The sequence below is a fragment of the Falco naumanni genome, chromosome W (genome assembly GCF_017639655.2).
Source record: "Falco naumanni isolate bFalNau1 chromosome W, bFalNau1.pat, whole genome shotgun sequence".
NCBI classification, from domain to species: domain Eukaryota; kingdom Metazoa; phylum Chordata; class Aves; order Falconiformes; family Falconidae; genus Falco; species Falco naumanni.
The window spans coordinates 19,481,632-19,503,925 of NC_054079.1; the positions used below are offsets into that span (position 1 = coordinate 19,481,632).

The 22,294-nt window shown below is 39.6% G+C and overlaps 1 protein-coding gene and 1 long non-coding RNA gene across 4 annotated transcripts in view; one reads left to right on the forward strand and one right to left on the reverse strand.

Annotated features, from left to right (window-relative positions):
* LOC121080491 (DDB1- and CUL4-associated factor 12-like) overlaps window positions 1-22,294 on the reverse strand; it is an 83,218-nt gene that overhangs the window by 58,029 nt on the left and 2,895 nt on the right. For all 3 annotated transcript variants that reach the window (XM_040578531.1, XM_040578530.1, XM_040578529.1), the window contains 2 exons: window positions 2,943-3,149; window positions 1,637-1,697 (listed from right to left, as the gene is read on the reverse strand). In XM_040578531.1, coding sequence (XP_040434465.1) covers window positions 1,637-1,697; window positions 2,943-3,149 — 268 coding nt within the window. The remainder of the gene's footprint in view (window positions 1-1,636; window positions 1,698-2,942; window positions 3,150-22,294) is intronic.
* LOC121080493 lies at window positions 3,832-9,737 on the forward strand. Its single transcript, XR_005825392.1, has 3 exons — window positions 3,832-4,513; window positions 5,256-5,394; window positions 9,163-9,737. It is a non-coding gene; the product is annotated as an uncharacterized LOC121080493 (long non-coding RNA).

Genomic DNA, 22,294 nt, shown 5'->3' on the forward strand with positions numbered 1-22,294 from the left:
GAATAACATTTCACATATACATATGTGACATATATATACACACACACATATACGCATTTTAAAATTAACTTCAATAAACGATAGAATCTGAAAGAAAGGCTACATTAATTTGATCTAACTGAACACACTGTTGGTGACCACATATTAATTATTATTAACAAAATCATGATTTTACTGAGCTGTAAAGTTCATAACATTGTTAACTCATTGTCAACTGGTTTGTCTACATGGTTTCCAAGCAACTAGATCACCTCATCTGTTTTCAAAATTATTAGGACGCAAACACACAATCCTGTACAACAATCACCATCGGAGATTCACACATAGAATAAACTCAGCAGTGACCAAACAGCCTACATGTTCAGCCTGGCTTACCAAGGCTGAGATTGATAGTCTGTTAAGCCAAGACAAAAACCTCCAAGAAAACTCATTTGAATTCACACCAGTTTTGGATCATTTCATTTCTGCCAGTATGCTTATGGCTATGTACACACACAGCTGTTCCTGTTCAGTTCACAATTTGTACCAACTACAATTTGTACCAAATCTATTTTTTTTAAACCCATGCAACCTCATGTAACACAGGAACCGAGACCAAACAAGCAAGAACTCATTTTATTTTCCTACTGAATTTGAAGATATTAATCCAAAACATGAATCAATAAGAGTAACAATACTGGATGAAAATAAAGCTGAGTGTCTTTGGTTCATAGATCAACACAGGCTTAATCTAAGGTCCTATACCCATCCCTTCTTGTGTTTAGGCAACTCACTTCCATCTAAAGTCAGCTCTGACAGATTTGACACGTACCACAATTTCTTCTCTACACAATGTGACTTAGTTGTCTTTTCTTAAATTCAGATATTGAATTGGAGAGTTGCAAGGATCAACTTTAATATTAAATTCAAAATCAAACTCCAGGATTAGCTTCTTACATTTTGAAAAAAATATTACTGAACTAGCAATTAGAGTGATTTTTATGAGACTTATGATTTGGCACCTGCAGTTTGACATCTCCCTGTACAGAATACTACACTCTGTCAGCACAGAAAGACAGCAGACTACTACAGTAATGCAACAGCGTATTAGTGTTGCTGCCTTTACCCAAGTTAAGTAATATTTTATGAAATTACACTGATTATCAAACTAGTTACTAAGTAGTAACCGACCTTTTCTATTACAGCCTTCTGTATTAACTGCTGTAGTATGTGTTCATATATATATACATGCGTTACTTTACTGATAGCTTGATAAAACAGTTTTCATTAATCAGTCTTTCAAAGGATTTCAGGAAACCAATACTGCTCTGCTATATTCCAAAGTTATTAAATTATAACCAACACCCCTCTCAAAATCCTTGCCTTTAGCTTGCTGTGTTTAGACACCCTCTCATGGCAACACCTACTATAAAGACAATAGTATTCCCTCTAATACTAGGGGGAAAAAAAATCAAATCTAGACCAAGGCCCTATAAATAAAACAAAACAAAGCACTGTACAAAGATCAAGAATGGTTTAGTCAAAGTAGTTGCAAGTGGTTTCAAATGCCTTTATAAAGGTGCTTCTCCAAGACCTGTCAAATGCTGTACATCAGTATAAAAGGGGAGGGGGAGGGGGGAAGGGGAATTGACTTTACCAGTAACAGCCATAGCATCACTGATCCATGCAACTGAAAATATCCAGTCCTTATGTCCATCCTAAAAGAAAAGACAGATTCTGTACCATTATAGAGTGCTCTCAAATCAAAAGTATTCTTCACTTTTTTTTAATTTATTTATTACAAACTCAGAAGGACAGAACTACATTAAAAACATACATATAAAAGATTCCAGTATCAAGCTGGAGCATTTTACGTACCTAACAGTAATTTAAAACTTTTTTATTTTGAAGCGTATAATTAGAGAGCAATTAGGTGATGGAAAAACGGGTCTCAGAATTGAGATCAATTTGTTCTTGGTCAAAGGACTTAGATTTTCCATTTTGAGAACAGCATTCTTTACTTCTGTAAAGTAGCTACATACTTTTATTTCCTCAAATACATATCTCTACCATAAAAAGTAACCAAAACATTATGTTTACAATTTATGACCTGCAGATTAATTTTTCAAGACTATTACTTCAAGAATATTTTCTTCAGCAGGTGAGAAACTTTGAGAGAGAAAAAAGAGACTATAAGGCTCTAGTTCTGTTTGAAAAGCTGCAGAGTCACAGCAGCATGCAAATTAATAACAACTCATACAAATCTTCAGCCAAGCCTTTCTGCAGCTGGTTATCTGCTACTGCAGAAACTCTGACCTGACCTCTGCTGTTGTAGTAACATCTATGAAGTCCTAAATCAAAACGGAGAAATGAGAGAGAAGTGCTTACAGAACACCACTATACTCATTTCAGCCTTTCCTTTTTAAGGCTGGCTATTTAAAAAAAAAGGTCTCATGATGCTTTAGAAATACAAGCAGTACCATAATCTATCAAACTGCCATAAACCACTGGTTTAGAACTAATTCTCAAAGCCAAGTTCCACTTCTGGAATAATACATACATAAACTGCACTGGAGAAGGTGAAAATTTTAACAAATTGTGTCATCTTTTCAATTTCTCAAGAGCTTTTTTCACTAAAACTAGTTTCAGAGGTCATCACCACAATTAGACTTTAACAGTTAAGATTACTTTTAAGCATTGAAAATGTAACAATCTGAAGTAACGTGAATGAAGGTGAGGAGGAAGAAATCTGACTCGGAACTTGAAAATTGTCTCACATGTTTATGTACTCATATTTAAAATATCTTGTCAAAGGAGACAACTTAATCAGGAATGTTTTCAAGCTTTCAGAAATTCACTCTCCACTATAAGACTCCCAAATCTTAACCTTGCCCTGACCTTACACGCTTCAAAGTAGTAATTCTTGTGACAGAATAAACTTCCCCCAAATACTCCCAACTTACATCTCCCACACAGACAGGATCGAGTGTAGGCAGATGATAAATTGCAAGACTGTTGGGATTGTCTCCACCTGTGGCCAGCAGGGTCCCTGAGGGGTTGAGCTCAATGGCATGAATACCACATCCCTGCTGATTCACCATGCCAGGTTCACGATCTTTCAGAACAGGAATCTTGGTAATTTGACCAGTCTGGACATCCACTACAAATAACTAGGGGAAAAAATAAAAACAGATGTAAGTCATTATCAAACAGATAAGAAAAACAAGATGGTCAAATATCCTCCCTATTGTGAACTAGCATTCTTTTAAAGTTGGAATCCACAATTGCTGCAAGTATGGCTGAAAAATACATAAATTCCTTCTTAAAACAACTAACAATTACAGTGGATTTTAATCATCATATTTGGTTTTAACAGCAACAGAAAAGAAATTTATCATGGTAGGTTTCCCATTTAATAAAACCCTCAAATCTAAAAGCTTTTCCCTGTTCAGTTCAATACTACAACAGAACAATATTGTTTTCCAGTTTCCCTGTATGACAGTGAGAGAGAGACCCACCTCAAAACAGCCAGTAAGCCCCAGGGAGGCTTAGCACAAGCCTCTTGGCTCCCAGATAAGATACTTCCCATGAAGTTTTGGCTTTGACAAACTGATACTTTACTAATTTATCTAAATGGAGTTTAGTTTCTGGTGATTGTTGAGGTCTGCAGTGGGTCTGCAGACAAGTTAGTTGACTTCAAAGACTTATCCGTGTACCTTTAAGACAGCCACAAATTGTCAGGTATGTAAACAGGGTGTGAAGAACCGGAACTTTTAGAACCGCAGCATATGGGCACCTACAGCAACAGCAAATAGCAAGCAAGAAGAAGGACACAAAAGCCTATCAGGGTCTGAAACCTGTGCTGTCTAGGATATATAAATAGTTTGTATAAACAATAAAGGCCATTTTGTCCGAACCCAGCCATGCAGACATAGTGGTTTTTCCAGTCTGCCTTGACTTGCGTCACCACACCACTTATCTATAGGATAATGTACTTACATTTATCTAAAAGTTGGGAAACGTCCAAGGACCCTTATTGCTATCATGACGGATGTACTAATTGTTAAGTCCTTGGATTTATCATTTTTTAAAAGGCTATCTGGTCCTAAGTTCCTGTTGTTTATACAACGTGGCAAAGACAAGGACTTAAATCATGGTCAGTAGTTTAGCGAGGTATGTTAATGAGTTCCTGGAATTGTAATTAATATGTAAACGATTTACTGGAAAAATAATTAATAGGTATGAGTTTCTTGTATAAAGAGGGGACTGAAAAATCCCCTCGGGGTGCATGACTTTGGAGCGATCCCCCATGCACCCAGCGCTGCCGAAAAAAGATAACCTTCGCTCACTCAAATATTGGTGAATGATTCTTTAAATCAATTTGGCGACCCAGATGGGACCTCCTCTGCTCGGCTGCGGGACCCATTGAGAGCGGGGACTCCCTAGGGTACCCCCGGGGATTTTCCCGGACGGGCTCCTCATCTCATCTGGATCACCGCAGGAGCAGACAAGGACTCCATCTTGCGGAGCAAAGGTACTATCTTTATTCAAATATTATATTAATTTTAAATATTATATTAATATTATATTTAGAACAGTACTGTTTTGTTCTGGATATTTCTGGTTCTGGGGACCGGTCCATCTATAAAGCTGTCCGTAAGGCATAAGATTTCTGTGTGCTTATGCAGGGTGGCGTATGCCGGGTAGCTAGCACAGCAGGCATACATCTGACTCTGATCTGGTAATTTATGTTTTAGTCTGAAGATTAAAACATCGGGTAATTCGGAGTCAATCCATATACATAGGATTGATATTTGATTCGGTTCTGGTATTTGTTTCGATATTGAGGCAATATTGGAACCCTTATTCTGTTTTAGTGTTTGTTTCGATATTAAGGTAATATCAGAACTCTGATTCTGTTTTCATATTTGTTTCAATATTAAGGTAATATCAGAAATTCGTGTTTTAGTCTGCAAACTAAAAACATTCGGTGATTTGGAGTCAATCCATATACATAGGATTGATAATTATAGGACAAATATTAATTGTTATACTTACTTTAAGTTGTAAATATAGGAACATTTCTGTATTAGGTGTGAATGTGGGTCTGTGAGTACTGTCTTGAGCATCCGAGGGGTGAGTGTAAACCTCTATATGTTTTAAAGTGCATATAGTGCAAAGAATTATTGAGTATATGGTGGGGGTTGCTGCTAAAAGAAAAAAATTGTCTCTGAGCAGTTATTCTGTGCTGTTTTGGCATCAATTTGGCGAGCCAGCCAGGAGAACTCTCCAGCAGTACTGGAATCCAGGGGCCTGGGGACCCTCAGGGCCCCCAACTGCATCTTCTGTCGGCAAGACTCCCCTACCCCTCGGCTTCTCACACAAGTGGACAAGGACTTCTGCACAACATAAAAGGTATTTATATTTATTCTTTGTTTTGAATATTTGATTGTCTTAAGATTTGGTTTTACCCCATAAGATGAAGGACCACAGGGTTGAGAAGAAGGGACGCCTTCTGAAAAGGGTAATAGCCCTATTTGATTGTCTTAAGATTTGGGAAGCTAAAAACTTCCTTTAGGTTGTCTTAAGATTTGGGGAATTCCTAGAATGTAACAACTGAAATAGCGCTCTGTGTCTTGTTTGTTCTATGTGTTGTCTTGTTACGTGTTCAAAATTGAAGTTATGAAATGTATGTTGGAAAAAAAAATATCTGGTAATTCTAGGCAAAGAGCTGAAAACTTAACACTCTGCTTAAGGCCAGAAAAAAATAGAATATGTTTTTTGGCAATTGTTCATTGAAATGCGTACTTTGTGTGATAACGTGAACTGTCAGCGTTCCTAGAGCTGTATGTAAGCGCACGGTACCGTGTAACATACTGCCTGTGTGGCTGAGGGCTGTCCGGAGAGTGTGAAGTGTGTGAGTGTCACTGCGAAGCAAGTGAGGAGTCCCGATCTCCGTGTCTGTGTTCCCCGCAAGGGGCCGGCCAGAGACGGACGAGCGATTGAAAAATCAATTTATGAAGTGTTGGAATGCATAATTAGAAATTAGAGCGGGAGACTGTGGACAAAACATTAGAACTAACATCATTTGGAAAAAGCACAAATTAACCTCTGCCCTTAGTGTCGTAGGTGCTGTCTGTACACTCGAACAAAGGGTGGCAAGTGTCTAAGATATACTATCTCCTCGCAAAAAAAAAAATTAATAAGAATAACGAGACCAAGAAATAGGCTAAATAGAGGTCCTGAACTGTGGTGTGTGTTATGAGATAAGTATGGTGACTCCAGTAATAACTAATACATTATAGACAAATACCAGACTTATTACGAAGATGGGGGGCAGACTGAGCCAAGAAATAAATACCAAAACACCCCTGGGATGTATTTTGAAGCATTGGAAAGAATTTAGCGGAATTCCCGGAAGAAATTTGAACAAAAAGACATTTTAAAAATATTGTCAGAATTCGTGGCCTTTGTATACATTAGGTGATGGTGAAAGATGGCCACTCTGAGGAAGTCTTATATTACAACACAATTTTAGAACTTATGCTGTTTCTTCGTAGAGAACAAAAGTGGGACGAAGTAATGTGTGCAGATATGTTTGTGTGACAGAAGGAGTGCGGGATTAACACCACCTGATCTTTGATTATGGCTCTAGAAAAGGATAGGGAAAAATTGAGACCTAAACTAGAAAGATGTTCTTGTTGAAATTTTTGTGTGTTTAAAAAAAATAAATAAATAAATAAAAAGAGCTCAGGTTGTGGTTCCTTCTGTGGAGCAACCAGAATGAAACACGTTGTAAGATAAAAAAACTTGTACTAATGTATGTAAGATCTGAAGGGGGGTGTGTGTGTGTGTGTGGAGAATCAAAGACCTTGTGAAAGTGTTGGGGTGAGTTTGTACAAACCCCCGTACCAGTTCGAAGGTGCGGCTGAGTCATGCAGGGTGTTGGCTGTTTGCCTGCAAAGGCATGATAAGAACACAGGCTTAAAGCAACAAGGAGCAGATTTGCATTCAGGGTAAGAAAGAGTTAAAACAGAAGTGCTGCTGCAGAGGCAGGCCTGTGTAACCTGCAGAGCAGGAAGAGCATCCCCTGCCCCGAATCCTTCTGCTGGTGAGGAGGAGGGGGTTGCTGTTGCTGACAATTGAGCAGAAGGACCTGGAAAATGTTACCCCAAGAGCTGCAGCATTTGCAGTACAACAGGACCGGTAACGGCCCCTCTAGGGCAGGCAATGGGTCTGAGGAGAGTAAAGGTGAATCTCTGATGGGGAAATTTAGATGTTTGAAAGTTGGTTGTGAAAGACTTATCAGGATGATGTAATAGAACTAGATAAAGGTTTGAGTTGATTGTTACTAGATAATCGTGATGTAGAAAAAATGAGGTGGAATTTTTAGTGATTACAAAACCAACTTATTTGATGTTAAACTTCAGTGAAAAGAATTTGTTACAGTTGTGGGAGCTGCTGGCCACCAGGAAAACATCCTGAAACCTTTAAAGTACAAACTAAGAAAACAAATAAGAATGCCAAATTCACCAGAATCTTTGTTGGGATGAGATTTATTAGAACATCTAGACATTTAAAGAAGGAGGAATGAAAACAAAAGTTAAAAATGATCAAGTGATTGAAATCTTGAGCTTATCTTTAATTCAACAGAAAAGTGGAAAACAGGACCTCCCTGAAGTAAAAGAAACTTTTAACCAGGTGTATCTGAAAATCCAGGAAAGGTGAAAAATGCTTTACCTCTTACAGTAAAAATGATAAGGGGGAGGCTTGCCCAGTTCAGATAAAAACAATATCCCTTGGTCAGCAAGGCTGCGGGGATATTGGCAGAAAACCTGAGATAAAATACACTCTGTAGTAGTTCTACTAATGTAAATCTGTGTGTTTTACCATGACAGTGACTTGTTATGGGATGTGCAGATGAAACTCTGCATTGACAACGAAGTACAAGGAATAAGGTTGGTCAGGTGCCTCCTACCACAGTCAAGGGCAAGACTGGGTTGGCCTCTGTGTTTGCCACCAAGAAGAATCTTGAGCTCCGCTGTTGGCTGCAACCCAATAGGCGTTGAGCGGTGGGGACATATGCCATGCCAGACCTTGATGTGAGGAATGGCCCCCTCTGTTATAAGAGGGTCATCCAGGAAGGAAGAACATAAGATGGCCCATTGAGGCACTGATTTGGAAACTGGAAACCACCTGGCCGACCATGAGGCCAGACAAGTAACAGAGGAGGTAGGAAAGGAGGAATTATCCTTAATACCAGATGGTAAAATCCAAACTCTAAGTACAGTTCAGGAGCCAAACTATTCTAAAGGAAAACTTAAAAGGTAATTCAGGACATGAATGAGAAAATAAAAAATAAATAAGTGGACTTATTTGAGGGATGGTCGTATAGTGGTACCATCCAATTTAATATGGACCACAGCCCTAACAGAACATAATAAAACTCATTGGGGAGCTGATACGTTATATAAAAGTCTAAATCAAAAATTGATAGGGCGAAACTTATATACTGTAATAAAACAAGCGACTCAGCAATGCGAAGTGTGTTTATGTAATAATCCCAATGTAGCAAATAAAACAAAACTAGGGAACATTAGTAGAGGAAATTATCCAGGACAACAGTGGCAAGTTGATTTTTCCAAACTCCTAAGAAAAGGGGGGTACCGATATTTTTTAGTTATGACTGATACGTTTTCAGGTTGGCCAAAACCTTTCCCTTGTTGAACAAATAAAGCAAGAGAGGTAACGAAGGGATTGTTAAATGAAATTATCCCCCGCTTTGGGGTTCTGGCAACAATCTCTTCTGAAAAAGGCTCACAGTTTTGTGCCAAAATAATACAAGTACAGTATTAAGAATAGATTGGAAATTACACACTCCTTATAGGGCTCAAGCAAGTGGAAAAGAATGAACCGCGAAAATAGGACAAGAGACAAATCTAACTTGGCCACAATCTCTTCCCTTGGTATTATTAAGAATACGAACTAAACTGAGAACAAAGGAGAATTTGAGCCCTTTCAAAATATTATACGGGAGACTGTACCAGTTATAATTTGCCGGAGAAGATTTAAAGCAGTTAGGAGAGGGATATTTGTGTGAATATGTGAAGGCCCTCCAGAGACAACTAACAAGGGCCAGAGGATTAGGTCAACCAGTCCATTCCTTTAAATCTGGCGATAAAGACTTTTTCAGGGAAACCTTTGGAAGAAAAGTGGGAAGGACCCTATCAGGTGCTGCTGACAACCTTCACTGCCATCAAGATAAGAGAACAACCAGCCTGGATTTGCTACTTCTTGATAAAGAAGGCTCCTGAAAAATCATGGGCCATTACCCCGGCAAGACCCATGGGACTACAGTTCTTTAGATCATAATTATAATAGGGTGATCCTCTACAAGAAGAGTGGAATGGACCCTATTGAGTATTGTTGGCCACCTTTATTGCAATCAAGATGAAGGAGGAACCTGATATTGACTGGTTAAGAGAGACACAATGGACTGTCAAAAGGATCAGGGAATATTTGAGTAAAGTTATTCTGGTCTTGATTGTAACAGTTGAAAGGATTTTAGAAACTGAAGCATGGGTAAACAATACCCATCTTCAAACATTGCAAATGATTGTTAATGCCACGAAAGCTAAGGAATGCTGGATATGTACCTCTCTTCCTAAAGGAGGCCTGGTAACACCCCTATATGGGGTGGCCTCTCAAAACTGGAATTATCTTGATGACAAATGGCCTACATGGCCAGACTTTTGGAAAAAGCCAGGCGATGGTGGAGGATATTGCCTATTTTATGATAAAACATACGAGTTGCGTCCCAGATTTGATTTACAAATATTAAACCTAATCACCACAATATTTATGAAAAGTGATAATAACTGTCGTTGAAAGCTCGAAGTAAGACAGGGGGAGCATGTCCTGGAAACCCAGGGCAAAACATTTGTTCCCAGTGTGATGGGTGGGATGATTACTGAATGTATACATAGACCAAAATAATCAAATTGAAACAGATATCCATAAGATATGGAACAGGTTTCAGATTTTACATGAAATTACTAAAGATGATTTATCATGGAATTCTAAGGCCATATGGGACAAATTAACTTTGTGGTTACCTAATCTGGAATGGTTAAAGCATGCTTTTGTTATAATACTCATTGTAATAGTTTTAGGTATACCAATATGTGTATTACTTCAATGTTTTGTTTGGTGCTATCAAATAATGATCATAAGGTACAGTGATTTTTTTATAGTTGTAAAAGAATTCACAATAGTTGTTAGAAAAGGGGAGAATGAGTAATGGGCCATGTATGATTTATTTAAAGAACAGTGTGCTCATGTTCATCTGAGGAGACCTTTATTGTTGACTTGAGGATGTACTAAATCCTTGAATGGGTGACATAGGGAGTGTGCTAATTGTGCAGGCACAAGATATGTCAATATTGTTAACTTGAAGATATAATAAATCCTTGAATGGGAGTCTAGTAGTTGTCCAGGCACAAGATATGTTAATGTTGTTAACTTAAAGATATACTAGGTCCTTGAATAGGAATGTGCTAATTGTCCAGGTTCGATTTCCCGGAAAGTTAATGAATAGACATGAGTGACTTGTATAAAGAGGGGGCTGAAAGGTTCCCTCGGGGTGCATGACTTTGGTGGAGCGATCCCCCATGCACCCAGCGCTGCCGAATAAAGATAACCTCTGCTCACTCGAATATTGGTGACTGTTTAAATCAGGGAGAAACATTAAGAAACAAGATAGGTGCCCAGCTAAGAATAAAGAAAATTTGAATACCACTAAATTTTAAAAGACTACAGTAAAAGTACAAAATATATGACTGCTTTTAAACAAGTGCAGCCAAAACCACAGCATACAATGACATACATCTGGAAGAGAAATAAAAGTTAGCTTATTTCCAAGCAAACTGGTACCTTCGCTACTCTTGAAATACGTACATCTGCAAATACCTCCAAAGCAGCCTGGCCTCTAAGAGTCCAGACAAAGTCCTGATAGCTCAACTATATGTTTATTTTTCTTTGTCTCAGGAAGGACAAAGAACTACTATTCCAACTATTCATTATATAGGAACTAAAGATGAGCCACAAACTTTTCCTGGATACAGTAAACCCCCACCAACCTCCAAACAGTGAGCTGTGCATATTTGTCCCTTTATTTTAAGCTTTGCACATAATTCAGTTCTTCCTGCTAGTAAAACATATGCACATCAGCAATTAGCATACCAAATAACTTGACATCCAGAATTTAAAAAGCCGGGATTGCTTTGGCCATCTGCCAGAATTCCAAGGACCACACTTCATCTGTGAGAAACAGAGCAAACTGATCTATTGTTCTCTGCAGGAGAACTTTGTTCTAACAAGGAAACGGATGATGTAACAGAAATCCATCTTCCCTTTCTTTTAAAGAAATTCAGATGTACAGCTTGCAACAGTGCTATCACTCAAGGATCAAGGCAGAGAGGCATGGCTAGGTACAACAGCTGTCATAGCCATGACTATGATCTGACTGTACTTTTCACACCCCATGAAGTTATGAGCTGTATGCTTATTTTTCTTTTGGTTTGCAGAAGTGGTGAAAAGTCATTTCAGCAAATGGCTCCCATGCTATATTGCTGTCCCCTTTTCAAACTGCCCCACTTCATTAACTAAGAAGCTTCATAAATCAATTTGCCAGAAGTAAAGACTGTGGCAGGGAATAGAATATCTGAGAACCAGAGTCTGAACCGTAAAAACCATTCTTCTCATATATAATACTGAGAGCAGAACTGTTTGCCAAGCTCTTCCATCAAGTCTACTTCCATTTTTTGACCTGTCTTTCAGAGACAACAGTTTTGGGGAAGGGGGGAAAAGTTACCAGGTCATTAAATAAGTGCCTTTCCCAGGCATCTTTAACTGAAAGCATTGTCTTTCTACAGCAAAATTAAAAACCAGAACTATGAAACACAATTTCAAGGCGTCACGTAGACTCTCTCATATCCTCTGCTGCTGCCCCTGCACACAGAACAAATGAACAGGCAACACTATCTTTTAGCTGAGCATACAAATCAATCCAAACAAAAATAAAGGGCAACACCCTGAGCTACATCATGTTTTTATCACACAACTGTTACCGAAATCTCGGAATGAAGAACTTATCGACACCAATGTGATGTAGATAAGCAGACACTTCTTTATTGACGGCCGGGTGCGTGAGCGAGTCCTCTCACGATCAACGCACACCAGGTCCCAAACTCAGATTCCATATATAGAACTTATTCATACATATTCATTAAATATTCATGCATAATCATAACATTTCCCATAAATCATTTACATACTCTCCTCCTATATCCGATTCTGCGCAGTAAAGCTTAGAAAGGTCTAGAAATGGGTCTGGGGTACGATTTGGGTAGGTGGTATATGAGTCGGTGGTTGCGATCTCCCCCTGCCGGAATTACCTTTTACTAAAGTTCACAGTTTCTTGGCAGGTAACTACAAGCTGTTCCAGTCGACTCTCCCCAGTTCCCATTAATCTCATCCTCTGACATTTCAATGCACCTCTACGTAAAGAAGACTGGTTAAGTACAAAGGAACCTTTCAACCCTAAAGTTATTACCTAAGTTTTTCCACAATAGTTCCAGGCCCTTCTTCTAGCCTTGGTACAGGACGTACAAAAGATGTCATAACTACTTCTACTATATAGCTGTAAATTTTCCATTAAAATTTTCTTATTCCTCTATATTTTAATTCTATTAAATGATTTTATAAAATCAATCAATCAATCTAATATAATCAATCAATCTTAACTTATTAACAAATCGATAACACAACCAGGACAGACGTAGATTTACAAGGGACAAGAAACATGTGTGAAGGACTGCTTATTCTTCACACAAGTGCTCACAATATGCTCTGTGCCCCAGCTTTTCACATACTGATTTAAAGAACGTAGTCAAAATTTCGTAGCGACCGAGTATCCTTTATTGGCAGCGCTGGATGCACGGGGGATCCTTCCACCTAACATGCATGTCCAAAGTAACTATCTATCTTATATTTATACCATAAAACAATGACTATTCAATTAACGCCTATACATAGTCATTACCTAAACCTGCCTACTCTCGCTTCGTATGTTAACTAGCTTATCAGTCTTTTGTGCTTGCGCAAATTCTTCCAAGAATTGTGGGCAGGGGTCCTCGGCATGCTGGCGGTGGTCTTTGGGAGGAAGACCATTTGTCTTCCTCAAGGTGTACTTTTCACCTTTTGCCAGAAAATGCTGAGTTGGGTGACTTACCAGTTTCAACCAGCTCTTGCTAACTGTCTTTCCTCCTTGGGTGTGTTTTAGCTTAGGGTGCCGGCAGGTGCCAGCAGGGTGTCCACAGCCTCACAAGGTGTCGGCAGGCACACAACACACACGGGGGGGGGGGGGGGTAAGGGGGGATGTGGGTGGGTTCCGGAAGGTGCCAGCAGAGTGTCCACAGCCTCAGGAGGCATTGACAAGATACACACGGGGGGGGGGGGGGGGGGTGGGTGTGTGTGTGGGGGGGTGTGGGTGTGGGGGGGGGTGGGGGTGGGGGGGTGGGTGGGGGTGGGTGGGTGTGTGTGGGTGTGTGTGTGGGTGGGTGTGGGGGGTGGTTGCCGACGGGTGCCAGCAGGGTGTCCACAGCCTCACAAGGTGTTGGCAGGCACACAACACAGGGTATGTCATATATCCTATATTCATTATATTTTAACTACAGAATTCATTCTATCTTAGAGTGAGTTCATACAATATCATTCCCCGCTTTTCTAGATACATCTGATGCAAAGGAATTTGCATGTATCTACTTGTATTCAAATACCACAACATACACCTAAATAATACAAATACTCCAAATATTATAGAAATGATTAATGCAACAAAAATCTGTTTAACCATTGAATGTTAGGTAACCAAGAAGTCAACTTGTTCCATATTCCTTTAAATCCCCCAGAAAGATCATATTTTGTTATCTCGTGTAATACTCTATAGTTTGTTTCCAAATTTCTTCTAAATCAGTGGAAACTCTTCCACTCTGATCTATGTATATGCAACAACTGGTATTAATAATTGTACATACCCCCCCTTGAGCAGACAATAATAAATCCAAAGCCATTCTGTTTTGTAATACCACTCGTGACAAGCTAAATATTCCTATTTTCTGTGCCTTTATAGCATCGATTGTTTTCTTTTCCAAGTTTTCTATCATTGCTGGTATATTGACTCCTAGGCAATGGGATTCCAATCAGTGATATGCCCTTTTCTCCATACTCAGGCATATGCATACATATCCAACAATCAGTTTTATTCAGAGTCTACGAGATTCCTTGCACCAGAAATATATGCGCATTCTTATTCCTTAAGTTAAGTACAAATTTGGTAACCACCCGATTATAATTATGACCTGAAGAATCATAGTCCTGTAGGTCTTGTCGGGACGACAGCCCATGATTTCTCAGGAGCTTTCTTCACTCTCGAATAGTGGATCCAAGCGGCTTGCTCTTTAATCTTGATAGCAGTATGAGTTGTCAGCAACACTTGATACGGTCCATTCCATTTTTCCTCTAGGGGTTGTAAAGGAGTGGACTGGTTGATCTAACCCTCTGGCCCTTGTTCTCAATACTTGTTTAAGAATCAAGAGCCAGGAGGTGGGCATTTAAATTAGCCTGAACCTCGACCAGGAGGGTCACGGACCAATTTGTTTGTCTCTCCACAAACAATCTTTACCATTTGAAAAGATGGGAGCAGGAGATGACACACTCTGCACAGTAAAGAGTGTGATCTCCTCCTCGCAATTCATCCCAAATAGTGGAACCCGTGGGATATCAAAGGAGAGTGCGAGAAACTGTTCTATTGTCACATGGTTCATTGAAGTTACTTTGCATCAAACACACGGTTTTTAAAATAAATCCTAAGGGTTGGGTAATACATATAATAATAACCTACAAAAACAAAACCTAAAACCACCACTTATAGCTATACGTTTCACTTAGTTCATTTAAATAATATTGATTTTTATTACTTATAAACACTATAGTTTAAAACTTTTTTTTTTTTTTTTACATGCGTCACTATCATGGCTAGACTGTAGGGATTTCGCATGCGCAGTCTTTCCAGATTTTTCCAACACATTCCATGGGGCTTTAAAATTGCACATGCGCATGTTCAAAGGCATACACTGATCATTCATGTGATTAAAAAATGGCTACTGCGTGTCCAGATGAAGTCCCAGACCCATTTCCTGAGCTTACCACTCCAGTAAGTCTGTTAACGGTAACATTTATGGCACTATGGTCAAACAACAGGTCCCTGCTTTCAATGTAATGTTTTCTCACCACCAGACTGCCACGTCACCTGCCAGGGAAGAAAGGTCTAGAGTGCACATTTCCCCCTCTGAACATTCTGTAAGGTGAGCGTTCTCAAAATGTTTAACCTATATGATTCATTAGAAAGGGGATCAAAAATATTTTTTTTTTCTTCCTGTTGTTGTTTAGGCAGAGGGTGTGTTTTTCTGTCGTCGCACGTCAAGAACTTATGGTGGAGGTGGAAAAGTATAAAAGGCATTACCATATCCTCGTCTATGCGTTCCTGGCGGTTGTTTTCGCTGCTATTTTATTTTTATTCTTTCTCAGCCTACATTGTTATATGAATTGTTAAGAGTCAATTGTTCCCAAATTCTTGTTGGCTATTAAATTGTTATTGTGTGTACATTTTGGCGTACTACTTGAATTTGTTTAATGCCATCGGGTGAAACCATAGTAGCAAATTGCATGTTAGTTATAACATATTGAATTAATCTTATAAAACATGGAACAGCACATGGCAAAAGCAATAAGGTGTCTAATCCACATAACAAATAAAATAGGATTCATTTTACCCAGGGGCTCCCGAGAAGCTAGGAAAACAAGTCAATATTCCAGTCTTTCCAAGTTCGAACAGGAACATGGGCTAACCTTCTCTGATGTGATTTGTTTAACTACCTCACCATTGTCATCAATTTTCAAACAACAATTGGAAACATTTACCACAAACACTTCCTTCTTTGGCTAGCAGGTAATCGAGAATCATCCTGTGTTAATAAATTGCATTTCATATTTGAGTTGCTTGGTCTGTTAGTAATAATTTCCACGACAGCCCGTAGACGAGTGATACGATTCAGATTGTAGATAGGTTCTCGAGCACCGCTAATGAGTTTATTAGGATTCCAAGTTGCGGGTCCATAATACTGTATGATATGTTGGGGTGTCCATTTATTTAATAAATATCGGTACCCCCTTTTTCTTGGGAGTTTGGAAAAATCAACTTGCCACTGTTGCCCTGGCTAATTTTCAAACACATTTCACATTGCTGAGTCACCTGTTTTATTACAGTATACAAGTTTAGCCCTATCAATTTTTTATTTAGACTTTTATATAACGTATCAGCTCCCCAATGTGTCTTATTATGTTCTGTTAGGGCTGTGGTCCATATTAAATTGGATGGTACCACTATACGACCATCCCTCAAATAAGTCCACTTATTTATTTTATCATTCATGTCCTGAACTAGCTTTAAGTTTTCTTTAGAATAATTTGGCTCCTGATCTGTACTTATAGTTTGGATTTTACCATCTGGTATTAAGGATAATTCCTCCTTTCCCAACTCCTCTGCTACTCGTCTGGCCTCATGGTCGGCCAGGCGGTTTCCAATTTCCAAATCAGTGCCTCAATGGGCCATCTTATGTTCTTCCTTCCTGGATGACCCTCTTATAACAGAGGGGGCCATTCCTCACATCAAGGTCTGGCATGGCATATGTCCCCACCGCTCAACGCCTATTGGGTTGCAGCCAACAGCGGAGCTCAAGATTCTTCTTGGTGGCAAACACAGAGGCCAACCCAGTCTTGCCCTTGACTGTGGTAGGAGGCACCTGACCAACCTTATTCCTTATATCAACTTTTCTACATCACGATTACCTAGTAAAAATCAACTCAAACCTTTATCCAGTCCTATTCACAACCAACTTTCAAACATCTACATTTCCCCATCAAAGATTCACCTTTATTCTCCTCATACCCATTGCATACCCTAAAGGGGCCGTTACCGGTCCTGTTGCGCTGCAAATGCTGCAGCAATTGGGGTGACATTGTCAGGTCCTTCTGCTCAATTGTCAGCAACAGCAACCCCCTCCTCCTCACCAGCAGAATGCAAGAGCGGGCTGGAAACTAGGACCATGTGTGGCTATCAGTTAGCTGACAATTAGTGGGGGTCAGATGGCACCAAGGAAAGGTAACACCTTGCTGTTAATTGATGGCAGTTAACCACCAATCAGGGATTGCCTAGTATGCAAGGCTTAGCTTCAAGAACCAATCTGTTTAAAACGCGCAGCTTCTGAAAGCCTATATAAACTCGTGCTTCTGTACAATAAATTGACATTTGCTTGCATCAAACTCTTCATTCGCCACAGCAGAAGGATTCCTGCTCTGCAGGTTACACAAGCCTGCCTCTGCTACAGCACTTCTGTTTTAACTCTTTCTTACCCTGAATGCAAATCTGCTCCTTGTTGCTTTAAGTCTGTGTTCTTACCTATCAGCCTTCGCAGGCAAATAGCAAACACCCTGCCATGCGTCCAGCGTGACTCAGCCGCACCTTCGAGGGGGTACGAGGGTTTGTACAAACTCACCCCAGTACTTTAACACTTTCACAGGGTCTTTGATTCTCCTCACCACCACCACCACCTCCCGCTTCAGATCTTACATACAAATTTTTATCGTACAATGTGTTTCATTCTAGTTGCTCCACAGAAGGAACCGCAACCTGAGCTCTCTTTTTAAAAAAAACAAAAAAAAAAACCAACCTTATACAGGGGCCACCACTGATTACAGTACTTAACCAAAGTTCTCTTATTCACACTTCTCCCAGGCTGCCCCCCCATTTCCTTCCAGTGACTTAAAACAAATCCCAACGGACTCTTTCTTACTATTCCACCGCTTTGTTATCTCAATCGCTATCCCAGCCACACATGACTAATTTCACTTACAGCTCTCTATCTTATCCCAAGGCATCCAAACCTTACAGTTAGGGCATTCAATTTCTTGTCCCCACCACACATATAATAACTCTTTACACCATATACACTTTAAAACATATAGAGGTTCACATTCACCCCTCAGATGTTCAAGACAATAACCACATACCATCATTTATAATATACTTAATACAAAAATGTTCTCACATTTCCAGCATAAATGAGTATAACAATTGTTAATAACCTTATATTTATTAAAAGGCCACTTTTCTCCACATTCCAGCTTATAAAGCGGCCACCATTGATTACAATATTTTATCAATGTTTTCTTATTTGCGTTCCCACCAGCAGATCCTCCAATATCCTTCCAATGACTTAAAACACATCCTAAAGGACTTTTCCTTAAAATCCCACCACTTTTGTTTTCCTCCCATTTTCCCACTTCACACTAACAGAATGCACTTAACACTTACAAAATGCAACATGCAGGTACCTTTCTACAGCAGCATCAAAAACCCACTATTATTACCAAGAGTATAGCCAAAATCACAATAACTATAATCAGAGTCAAATTCCACATCCAGTACGTCAGAAAACCAAAATAAGCAAGATTACCAAGAATATAGCCGAAAACACAATAGTGATAATCAGAGTCAAATTTCCACACCCAATAAGTCAGAAAACCGTCATATGCAGGACCATACCAAACAAGCCCTATAGGCGAATTTGCCAGGCTCCAAACGGCAACTGAATGCCAACAAAACCAAACGTATACTTAAGGTGCTGGCCACAAAAGTATACACCACCCTGCAGAAGTTTAACTTTTGACTTACGGGCAGTTCCAAATGACCGATCTACCAAACAAACAAATCAAAATAAAGAATACCGTCACTTACAGCAATGGGGTCCTTGTCTGCCGCCGCACTGATCCGTTGAGCCAAGGAGTCCCTCCGGGAAATCCCGGGGGTACCCTAGGGAGTCCTATCCCCAGCGGGTCCTACAGCCCGGCAGAGAGGTGTCCCTTCATGGTCACCAGATTGATTTAAAGAATGTAGTCAAAATTTCTTAGCAACTAAGTATCCTTTATTGGCAGCGCTGGATGCACGGGGGATCCTTCCGCCTAACATGCATGTCCAAAGTAACTATCTATCTTATATTTATACCATAAAACAATGACTATTCAATTAACGCCTATACATAGTCATTACCTAAACCTGCCTACTCTCGCTTCGTATGTTAACTAGCTTATCAGTCTTTTGTGCTTGCGCAAATTCTTCCAAGAATTGTGGGCAGGGGTCCTCGGCATGCTGGCAGTGGTCTTTGGGAGGAAGGCCGTTGGTCTTCCTCAAGGTGTACTTTTCACCTTTTGCCAGAAAATGCTGAGTTGGGTGACTTACCAGTTTCAACCAGCTCTTGCTAACTGTCTTTCCTCCTTGGGTGTGTTTTAGCTTAGGATGCCGACAGATAACAGGATGTCCACAGCCTCACAAGATGTTGGCAGACACACAATACACAGGGGATGGATGCTGATAACAGGATGTCCACAGCCTCACAAAGTGTCCGCAGACACAATACACAGGGGATGTCATGTATCTTATATTCATTACATTTTAACTACAAAATTCATTCTATCCTAGAGTGAGTTCATACAATATTGATATGGAGAAATAGTGTGAAATGGGGACAATGGATATCGACTGTGATTGTATGTGTCTGCTCAAGGAATGTGGGTATGGTGACTGGTCATGGGTGCGGTGTCTGGTCACATAGGCACACAGCTCTGAGGAGACAACTACAGTTTTTGAGGAGACGCCTGCCCCTCTTCCTCTAACAAAGGGGAGACGGGGAGACGCCTGCCCTTCTTTCTCTAACAAAGGGGCTATTTAAAAAAGAATGAGAAAAGGATGAGAGACATTCCAATGCTATCTAGAGGGAGGGAGTGCTAAGTCTCCTTGCTGAAGAAGATCAGATGGTCACAAGAACATGAATCACCTACAAACCTGCAAGACCACCACATTCCAGGCAAAGGACTGATAATAAGCGGGTTTAGGTAACGAATATGTATAGGCGTTAATTGAATATTCATTTGTTTCATTGTATAAATGTGAGATGGTTCGTCACTTCGGGCATGCACGCTTGTGGAGGAGCGATCCCCCGTGCATCTGCGCGCAATAAACATACCTACTTTATAACTTTCGAGTTATAGAGTCTAATTCCGTACGTCAATTTCCCCAAAATAGCAAAAATAACCCCTAACTTGAGCAATCTCATGTTCAGTGTTTTTGTTTGCCATATGTATCCTACATAAGTCTCAAAGTTTCTCTAGGAAGCTTGAACAGAAAACACCAATTACAGGATCTTCTTCTGAAACTTCATGGTATCAGCCTTTGCTAATTGAGGTGTCATGATGAGCCACCCTAAATAACTGCACCTCTCAGAGGTTTGCCTGCTCATCATCTGAATTTGAAAAACATTAAGCAGCCCATTGCATACAAGATCAAGGAGATTACAAATATGAATCCTGCCTTAGAAAAGCCCAGGCGATTGTGTTTGAATTTTTAGACACTTGAATGCTTGTATAGGTTCCATAATTCTAGATCTATTAGAAACAGCATGCACCTTTAAGAAACCCAAAAATTTTATTTACAGCTGGCCAACTGTGAGCACCAGGATCCACTAGATAACAAGAAAGTTATTTCATATACACAATCATACCCAGGGATATTTTTAAGGATAAAAAGTTACCCCAAATAAATAAACAAGTTATAATCCTCATTAAAAGTGATCAATTGACGGAGAGCTCCATATTCTCTTCAGCGTTTACAGTGACTAGTACTGTAAAGTGACTAAAAGCAAACCTACTCCTCTATGACAAGAGCTTATTTTTTTGTTAGAAATAGTGAATCCTTCTGGCACAGCATAGCCAAAGGCAATTTATAAATTAAACACAAAAAGCTCTCAGGGACACATTCAAGCTTTGATTAACATAATGCAACAGAAAAATATAAACTTTAATTACATATAACTAATGTGGTAAACCCCATCGAAGTCAACCAAAATGTTTTAGATTTACTCCCAACTTAAATGCCACAAGCTCAGCATATGAGAATCAACAAGGGAATTCTTCTTTGTTAGGTTGCTTACTCAAGAGAAAAATCTTATTATTAGAGTGTAGAGTTTAACATCCTACTTGTTCAAATGTGAATGCAAAGCAACCAAGCTAAAGCTATTACAGTATTCATAATTCATATACAATCTTTCACAACACTGAAGTGACTTCTTTTGTAATCGCCATATTTTGGTTAATAAAAGACAAGGTCCATCTGTAACATTTAGTCTACCTGTGGAAGCATACACTTCATTGCAGTGTATGCAGTGGAAACAACAATACGGTTGTGACATACAGAATTTAACTCAAAAGTTATAAAGTAAGTATGAGTATTGTGTGCAGATGCATGGGGGATCGCTCCACCACAAGCGTGCACGCCCGAAGTGACGAACCATCTCATATTTATACAAAAAAACCAAATGAATGTTCAATTAACGCCTATACATATTCGTTACCTAAACCCCGCTTCGTATGTTAATTAGCTTATCAGTCCTTTGCCTGGAATGTGGTGGTCTTGCAGGTTTGTAGGTGATTCATGTCCTTGTGACTGACCATCTGATCTTCTCCAGCAAGGAGACTTAGCACTCCCTCTAGATAACACTGGAATGTTTCTCATCCTTTTTATAAATAGCCCCTTTTGTTAGAGGAAGAAGAACAGACCCTTTCTATTATTAGTTATTTCCTTAAAACTATATGGTTACCTGACCAAACACCACACCTACACTCCTTGAGCAGACATATACAATCACAATCAATGTTTATTGTCCCTATTTCGCACTATTTCTTCATATCAGTTGAACCCCTCTTCAGTTCTGCAATTGTTTGGTCCCGGTTTTCCGCTACATTGCATTAACAACGCATTTGCTCATTTATCTTTACTGTAGCAGTACTGGAACTACGGAGATTACAGAACACAGCAAAATTGTTGCAGCTCTATAAAACACACAGTCATCTTGCTAGAGTAAGCAAGATTTTCAAGAGCTTGTGTTTCAGCAGGAGTTTGTCTCCTGTAAACTGTTCCACAAACAGTGCTGGCTACTGACTGAGATGATGAACACACATGAAGAAAGGTGGCAAAGAGATTCTATTTCAGGCTTATTCCTGTTAAAAGACTGTTTTAAGAAACAAGGCCTTGCTTCTTAAGAGCTACTGCATGAAAGCCTCCCACTGCGTAACTATGAATAAC